This window comes from Crocodylus porosus, unplaced genomic scaffold (assembly GCF_001723895.1).
Source record: "Crocodylus porosus isolate Cpor-Errol unplaced genomic scaffold, CroPor_comp1, whole genome shotgun sequence".
NCBI lineage: Eukaryota > Metazoa > Chordata > Crocodylia > Crocodylidae > Crocodylus > Crocodylus porosus.
In genome coordinates, this window is record NW_017728918.1 from 2,234,994 (window position 1) to 2,244,155 (window position 9,162).

The 9,162-nt window shown below is 52.8% G+C and overlaps 2 protein-coding genes across 2 annotated transcripts in view; both read left to right on the top strand.

Moving 5' to 3' along the window:
- The window catches only part of RCAN2 (regulator of calcineurin 2), a 157,737-nt gene extending 154,863 nt beyond the window's left edge, over window positions 1–2,874 (top strand). Inside the window, exon 5 of the transcript XR_002101518.1 lies at window positions 865–2,874. The gene's annotated coding sequence lies outside the window, so the exon portion shown is untranslated. The remainder of the gene's footprint in view (window positions 1–864) is intronic.
- A 3,096-nt stretch (window positions 2,875–5,970) lies between these two features.
- The window catches only part of ENPP5 (ectonucleotide pyrophosphatase/phosphodiesterase 5 (putative)), an 18,206-nt gene continuing 15,014 nt past the window's right edge, over window positions 5,971–9,162 (top strand). Inside the window, exons 1-2 of the mRNA XM_019538102.1 lie at window positions 5,971–5,991; window positions 6,741–6,839. Of these exons, the coding sequence (XP_019393647.1) occupies window positions 5,971–5,991; window positions 6,741–6,839 (120 nt within the window). The remainder of the gene's footprint in view (window positions 5,992–6,740; window positions 6,840–9,162) is intronic.

The window sequence follows — 9,162 nt, forward strand, 5'->3', positions numbered from 1 at the left end:
TACCTATATATATATATATATATTTAAATAGGTATATATTAAATATGTTAAACACACACACACATACACACACACCTATATTTAAATAGGTAACTTGGCATTGAGATAATACCCAACTTAAAAAATAAAATCCACTAACATAGATTAGCATACCTATTACCACAAAATACCAGAGTACTGGCTTGTGGTCTACCATGTCATCTTGTATAAGGTATGTTTCTTCCTCTTCTGCAACAATGTTGAAGTATTGTTTTATGATTGAGGCAGAAGACTAGGAACTCAGATCTGAATTCTCTTAACTTCTCAACCATAGATATCTTATATTTGACCTCGTGCCAGTCACTTAGGTCTAAAGATGCAAAAGCAACTAGTGATTTTGGTGTCCAATTAGAAACACTGCAAGGGGAGCTGATTTTCAAGGGGAAAATGGGGATTCTTTGTGAAAACTAACTCTTAAGAACTGAAGCACCCCAAGCTCTCAGTATCTGAACTGTAAAAAGGCAATAATTTATCAAAGGCTTTGGGATCCAGGGTTGAAATATGCTATATAATCCCTCACTACTTTTTAGTGTTACGCTGCATGGGTACAGCATATAAGCTACAAGTAAGATGTTTTATCTGATTTTTTTTTAATTTAAAAATAGTCTTTGTGCAATTTGTGTCCAAATAGCATGTGGAAGGGAACACTAAAGGGCCTGAAGTTAGTTCAGTGGTTGCAATAGTGAATACCTGTAATTTCAGAGAGGCCTCAGCTTTGCCTCCATATGGGCACATCTTCATAACAAAATGCACATGCACAAAACTCCAATAGGTACTAAATCCGCAGACAAAAATGAGGGGTTACACCTCTGTATTGGGCATTAGCATGCTCAAGCGATAGCATGCAGTAAGACTGATCCTCCCAGGTGCTGAGTGACTCCCAAAAGTCAACAGGATCTGAAAGCATTTCTCATTTACAGGATTTGGGCTGTGCCTTATTGGCTCGGTCCTGACTGCATGCAATCAGTTTTGCAAGTGAAGTTGTGCAAATGCATTATTATGGATCATGCGCATGGGGCTGTATAAAATACAAAGATACTCCATGGTCCTGAAGAGCAAGCATTGGCTAGGACTGTTCTTGTCACCAATTCACTACTTGCAGCTAAGCCCCAGAGGGGCCTCAGCATCTTGCTGGGCTTAATGCTTTGTGCTGCCTGATGACACAAAGCTTGTGACTGATTCATTAGAATAGTTGCCAGCTTCAGTACAGCAATTTATTTGTGGAGATCATGACTCCGTAGTACTCTGCCATGGAGCTGGAACTATTTTCCCTGGGAGGGGGATTTGGAGCAGGTCATTAAGAATAACCTTGATTAAAAGTAAATACTGAATCTCCTGCTGGCCAGCACAGCTTAGAATCGCAGAACAACACTAGCAGGCTTCTTCCTTTATGTTTGGGATTCTTTAATAAACAGCATTTGTATGAAATAAAAAAAATCAGTGCTGTAGTTCTTTAGCCACCCCACTGATTTATGAAAAAGTGAAACCATATCTGATCTTGAAGCTTTTGTACTCCCCTCTAATATTAGCAATATCAGTTACTAGAACGTACTGGGTTTGCTTGTTGGAAAAAGCAATGCCCAGATTAAAATTCTGCAGAGACCTGAGCCTTTCTTACCCCCCAGCATAAATGTTACTGTAATCAGCAGTCCTGTTGGTAAGGATTTTGGCTGTTTGTTTTAGAAAGTCTGGTAGCTCACACTTTGTCCTAGATTCATCCCTACAGAAGATCATCTTTGCAAGAGGATGTACAGTCTGACTAAAAGCCTCTCTACGGGTGCTGCACCTCTGGGTAGATGTGCAAGCAGGGATTTGCTGCAAGAGCTCTCTGTTGTCTGATATGCATAACTGGAGCCCCTGTAGCTGCTTTGGCTGGGAAGAGAACATATGCATCTAAAAGACAGCATAACTGCATTTCCCTTTACTCCCGGTGGGGCAGCGAGATCAAGGATCCTGTGAGATCCTGAGTCCGCGGGATCTGAGCTCAGAAGGCGTAAGGAAGCCTTCAACTCATCTCATTCCTTTCATGAGGGTTAGGTTTACCTAAAACACGTACACTCCCAGAGCAACAGTAAAAACCACCCGTTGACTCTTGGATACCAGTTTCCTGGCAATACAGCAGCTACAGGAGACACAGTCGCAGACATATGGCGTGGGTGAGGACAGGGAACTTGATCCTGTGAGGCACCGATGATCTTCACAGTCAATAGGAATTACAGACACTTAGCACCCAAATAAAGACTTCAGGCTCTAACGCCATAAAATTTGGTAGCCATGACATATACAATATGGTCCAATCTTGCTCTCACTGAAGTCAACATGGGCTTTCCCGCTGCCTTCAGAGTAGGATCAAGTGAGAAGATGTAAACTGGTCTGTCTGTTAGATGCTAGAAAATCAGCCTTGTTTAATATATCATTGAATGTGACTGGCCATTAATCTGGTGCAAATTCATTGTGTCTACATTAGTGCTCTGACGACATACACCATTCAGTTTAGCAAATATGAATGTTTTGAATCTGTTCTAGAGCAGAGTGCTCCACGTTCAGACATTTCTGACAGGAATGTTGTCATCCTTATCGACTGATCCTTAATGTTGATTTGGCAAACTGTCTTAGTGTGGTTAGCTACAGAAGTATTTCATGTATGTTATGTGGATCTGAGACCACTGATCATGTTCTCCTCATTCAAGTGTCTGGATTTCTGACACGGATGTGACATATCTGTACATATTATAAATCAATACTATTTTTAACCATATATTTTGTACAAATATTCACATTAGCTCTGTACTTCAGTGGAAATCTAATCTGGTATTAAACATTTTGGTGGAATTAGTGAACTATGCGTCTGTGCTTTATTCCATACACCCCCCCACTTCCATTATCATGAATCACCACAGTATAATGATTTTAAGCAGCCCAAAACAGTGACAATGATGACCCATTGTAGCTGTTTGTAACAACAGTATATGAAGCTGGTGTACAGTACTGCATACACCTCCCTCTGGTGACCATCACTGGGAACTGGAACAGGCCAGTTATTCATCCAAAAGGAGGAAGCCTCTGTCTCTTGTGCTGATACACCATGGTTCATGTCCCCTGGCAAGGCTGCATGTGATCTCCCATAGTATATTACTGCCATAGGTCAAGTGAAACTAAATTTAACAGAACAGAAATTACACAGGTGCTTAAAAGCACCTGGGCAGGGTGCTAACCTCTTTCTTTTATCCTATGTATGTTTAATGTGGTTGACTGTGCCTTCCTCTGAAGCCTCTGTGAGTTCATTAACACTTGGATGCTCACAGACCAGGTCCAGCCCACAGCACAGTGTCATGGTTGTGGAAATTTGGTGGCGGGAGAGATGGGGCGTTGTTCCCCTACTGCCAGATCTTCTAACCTATGGGAAGGCGCGAACCCTGCATGCTGGATCCGATCCAGTGCTCAATCCCAATGTACAGGGCTGGACAAGGGTAGGGAAGCTACTGTAGGACCCAATCCTGTTGTGGGGGACCAGGAGAGGGTGGTGCCAGGCCCTCAGGATCCAACCCCAACATGTGAGGGGCAGAAGGGGGAAGTGGCAGGCCCACAGGGGACAGCAGGGGCAATGCTGGGTCCCTGGGACTGAATCCCAGCACACGGGGGATAGGATAGGTGGTGGTGGGCCCCCGAGACCCAATCCCAGTGCTGGGGGCAGGGAAGAGTCAGTACTGGCCCCACAGCCCAGTCCAGCTCACAGACAGGCCCTGCATCATTTATCCGGCCCATGGGGCCAAAAGGTTGAGCACTCCTGATCTACACCAACTGTGGCCAACCTGCAGCATGGGTGCCACAAGTGATATGGGAGCCTCTACGCAGGGCATACCGCAGTGGCAGATGGAGCAGGAAGCAGAAGCTAAAACAGCGAGTCAGGCAGGGAGCATAAGGAAGGAAGCAGAAAGCAGAGCAGCAGACTCAACAGAGGAAGGGGATCAGAGTGGTCCTTGAGAAGGGTACATAGCCAATTTGTGGCAGACCTGTCAAAAAAACTGGGCCTCCACTGATCTGCACCGTGGGACAAGACAGCTCCTTTCTGCCACCAAGGGAATAAGTCCTTTAAGGCTGCTCCTGCTCCATGTCAGAGCAAAATTTTTGATTAAATGCTGACAACACAGGGAGTTGAAACTGACACGTGCATTTGACTCTGTGAGGGGACAGTTCCAAGGCTCACCAAGCCCTTGCCCCTGGGTGACCTGCGGGCCTGTCAGCCATTACTGACCTACTCCCCCCACAGACCCTGTCAGCTTCTGACTGAGAGCATGCTCAGTCAGAACCTGACATGAGGTAATCGGACTAGAAATTTCTCTGCGGAGAGCATGTTGATTGGCCACTAAATTCAGATAAAAGTTCAGTGAGCCCCTCCCTCCCTCGGGGGGAGATGGCACTCGCTGGAGACAGAGGCTGGAGCTGCAGGGACTGTCTCAGTCAGGCTTTGGGGCCTACTGATCTCCTCCCTCGCTCGGCGTTTTGTGTCGCTCGTTGCTGGTGTATTGCGATTTTGATTTCCTGGCTTTGACTACTCGGCTTTTGACCTCGGCTTTGGATACCACCACTTCTCTTCATTGTCCTTACTGGACTGGCGTCACGACCCCGTTCTACCCGACGTGTTACAGTTTTGTTTGTTCGTTTACTTCATTTAAATGAGCTGTTGACCAGCCCTGGGACTATCAAGTTGGGCAGCTGCACCTAGCTCCGGCTAGAAAGCAAGGGCTCACTTGAAAACCCCATGGGCCAACAGACCCCTCCATTGTTTGGTGTTCGCATTCGTTAACTGTAAACTGAAGAAAGAACTGTGCCACCACTTCAACGTGTGAGTAAATAAACCTATCTAATTTAGAAACCAATATGCTTCCCATGCTGCTCAGACTCCGCTGCTGCTAATCCCACCTGTTCGTGTCCCAGTCACCACCCCAGCCCACCGTGACCTTGGGGCCCGATTCATGCGGTTTGGCTAGCCCCGACACTCCACACACCTCAACCCCCGACATGAGATGGTGGAGGGCTGTGGTTCACACCAGGCATCTCCTCCTGGGCACGCTGGAAACTCAGGTGCAGGGAAGCCCTCACCGCCTCATTTCTGGGGTTGAAATGTGTGGAGTGGACAGGCCTTATTTGAATCTGAGGCCTCTGCAACCATGGCATGCACATGTCCTCTCCAGGACAGGACATGGACTACACTCAACCTCCAGCCTGGCAAGACATATCAGATGGGCCACAGGTCTCCCCACAGGTCCAAAATGTGGTAGTGGAGGAGCAGTGGGCATTAATGCTACTACATGTGGGGCCAGGGCTGGTCCTGAACCAGGATCCAGTGTAGCATGTGCAGGGCCAGGGCCTGATCCAGGACGTGCAATCTAGCATGCACGGCCAGGCCACAAGCTGCATGGCACCTGCACGCCAACCCTAAGCTGGGCCAGGCCTGCAGACAGATCTGGTGCACTTGACCCAGCTTGCAGGCTGATCCAGCCCCACTCCAGAAAGGTTAAGCACTGTTGGACTACGTGGATTGTGCGTCTGATTTAGCATGACAGTTCTTCTGTGCTTTAGTCACTTATGAATGTCTAAGTCAGACAAATTGTACACACTTGCCAGATACATTAATAAAGGAAAGAAACCCCTTTACATATGGACTAGAGAGTTTGATTTCACCATAGTGAACATAAAAACCTGCTCCCAAAGATTTTATGCTCCCGCTCTGCCACTGCTTTATACTTCCAGGCAAATATTCCCAGGGGCACAAGCGGGCAGAAAACTGAAACTGCTCTGCAAAAGGAACAAAAAAACAGCTCGTCCTGGTGCTGCAATAAGTGTGTGGAGCTGGGTCTCGGGGTGAGGTCACACGTTACACTTGCAGTGCACTACGTGTGAGAGACATTAAGGGGTGTTAAAGTGAGAATGTGGCAGGCGCAGCTGCAGGTGAGAAGTGGCCATGTCTACACAAGCTGCGGACTGCGCCGTAGTCTGATGTGCGCAGTATCGTCGTGTGGCAAAAACTGGTGTGATGCGACTGTGCCGTAGCATTCAGCTACTGCGCCATAGCGTCACAACAGCGTTCACTGGTGCGATGGCACGGTTCCCGCGCAGTCATTTAGTACTTGTTTATACTAGTACTAAATAAACGCGCAGCAATGACTGCCCAGACGCAGCCAGTTAATACCGCTTCTTGCCAGCACTGCTCTGATCTGTGGCTAGAGGGCGGGCGAGGAAGGCCCGGTCGGGAGCCAGGGAGCGGGGCATCCTGGGAGCCAGGAGGGCTGAAACGGCTTTTTTCTGCCTGTGGAGCAGATGGAAGTGACCCTCACAGGCCCGAAGCCGGTAACCTGGAGATGCCGAGGGGGCGCTTAGCATGAGGTCAGGAGGTCGGAGCGCAGACTTTCGCACTGCAGGTACCCCTAGCACGTTAAGTGTGGCGCATGACTCCAAGTGCCCCTGGCGGGCTCTAAGCGTGACGTGGGGCTCCAACTGCTCTTAGCACACTGTAAGTGTGACGTGGGGCTCCAAGTGCCCCTAGCACGCTCTAAGTCTCACGCGCAGCTCCAGCCGCCGGCTCTGAAAGGGACAGCCCGGGGGGAAAGAAGACCCCGCCCCCGCCACAACTGCCGCGCACGCCCCGCCCCAAGCGCCCCAACCGCCGCGTGACCGTTACCCCGAAGGGGGAGTGACAGCGCCACTGGCCACTGGCGCCCGAGCGCCGCGCACCGGAAGTGCCTCACAATGGGCGGGGTCGAGAACAGCAGAAGCGGACCAGGGGCGGCGGCTGGCAGGTGAGTGACTGCGCCGGGAGCAGGTGCGGGACTGGGGCGCGGGCGCCGACGCCTCAGCCCCCCGCAGTCCGCCCTCGGACGGTGTCTCTCCGCACGGCGAGGCCGGGAAGCGAGCGAGAAGCGCGGTGCGCGCGCCTGTGTCGCAGCTCGGCTCGTGTGGGCGGCGGTCCCCGCTCGCTCCCCGCACGCGGGTAGTGGCAGTGGGGACGCAGCTGAGCCGTGTCTGGCTAAGGCCTGGCCGTGTCCCGCTCGTCTCTTGGGCGGCGGGGAGCCAGTTTCTGATCCACGCGTACCGACATGTCGGTTGTATATCGGATGGCACCCAGAAAAGGAAAATTTCCATTATAATGTTTGCTGAACGTTGGTGACGGGTCAGGTGCACGAGGGTGCAGGTGCCACTCGCCATCCTCCCCACTGACACCGCTGGCGGCGTCTGTAAGAGGTCACCCATCGCCACTGGGTGCCACCGACACTGCCAGCAGTGTCTGTGGGTAGTTGCTAATCACCAGTCGGCGCCCACCTCCACCACCAATGCCACTGCAGCCACCTTTGGAAAGGCCCTGCTTGCCTGCAGGCAGTTGCTGGGCCCCCCTCAGCCTCAGGAGGCAGGCGATGTTCATCGATAAATATAACGTGCCTTGTGGCTGGGGCCTTGGCAGCGCCCTGTAGGTAAGTCTGTGTAGCGGAAGGGGGAGCAGGTCAAGACCCCCACAGTGAGGCAGGGGCAGCGGGCGCTGCCCAGCCAGGGCAGTGAATGAGACCTGGGGCAGGGAGCAGGACGGAGCCACGGGCAGCTCGTCCTCGGGCACAGGGCAGGGAGGGGGAGCAACTCCCTGCCACTGCGCACACCCCATGCAGGAGGCATGGGGGCAGGTGCCCCCCTAGATCTGTGCATGGGGTGGATGCAGGCTGCTTGCTGTGGGCTTAGGGCTCTCCACTCTGCTGCCTTTTCCTCAGGAGCCCCATGCCAGCTGCACACCCCCTGCCCACCTGGCATCAGTGGAGGTGGTGAGTTTTGCCTCCCATTGCCAGGTGAGCAGGGGACACACAGCTGGCATGAGGCCCCCAGGGCAAAGGCAGCCCTAAGCCCACAGCAGTCTGCCTACCTCTGGCCTTTCCCCACTCGGCTCCACTCCAGTTAGAAAGGGTTGGGAAAAATACCGCCCTCGAACCAGATCTGGCCCACAAGGCCACTCTATCCAGCCCGCATGGCCCCTAAAAAATATTTAGAAAATTAAAATTTATCTGTCCTTGGTTCCTGTCAAAGATGACAGGAACCAAGGGCAGTAGGACCCAGGGGAAGCCCTGGAGAGCTCCTGCAACAGCAGGAGCCACCTGGCCCTGCCCCGCCCCCCCAGCCTGGCAGACTTAGGTAAGGGAGGGGGTGAAAGGCAGGGGTCTAGGCAGTGCTGAGGGAGGGAGGGAGGGAAAGCGGCCCCTCCCATGCCCGGAGCTCCCTGCTGCAGCTGCTCACAGCCTGTGTGGGGCTGTCCTGAGTAGGCTCAGGCAGCCACATGGGACTGTGAGCAGCTGCAGTGTGGGGCTCTGGGCATGGAGTGGTTAAGGGGCCACTTTCTCCCCCACACTCAGCACCAGCTTGTAACCCTGCCCTGCTCCAGCTCCAGGTTCGCCCATCAAGGCCCCGCCACAGCGGCAGCAGCTGTGGCCCCCCCGCTTGCTGTGCCTGGCAGTGTTTGCTGCTGCTGTGCAGCGTGCGAGCTCCAGGTGGGCAGCAGCAGCAGCAAACGCAGCGCGGCAAGCTGCCACAGCAGGGTTCCGATGGGGTAGCCCGGAGCCGGCACGGGGCCCAGGCTGGCAGCAGACCAGGTTACAAGCTGGTGCAGAGCATGGGAAAAGTGGCCCCTCACCTGCCCCGTGGCCAGTGCCCCATGCCGCAGCAGCTCACAGCCCTGTGGGGCTGCCTGTGCCTACTCCGGAGAGCCCTGCACCGACTGCAGCAGGGAGGTCTGGGCATGGGGCAGGCGTGGGGCCACATTTCCCTGCTCCATGCCAGCTCCTTCCCTGCCAGGGGGCACAGGGTCAGGGCTGTGCGCTGCCCCTCACCTGTACTGTGGGGCTGGGGTCATACTGGGAGTCAGCGGGTGCGGGAGCAGGGCCCAGTGTCCCAGGGTCAGCGCCAGCAGGGCCCAGAGCAGGGTGGCAGGGGTACAGGGTCCCGGCTGGCAGGGGCTCTGTGGATCCGTATTAGCTGCCCCCTCTCCTTGCTGGTGTAGCTCAGCCCAGCTCCACAGACCCCTGCCAGCCTGTGCCCCACTCTGGGCCCCACTGGTGCTGGCCCTGGAACATTAGTCCCAAGACACTG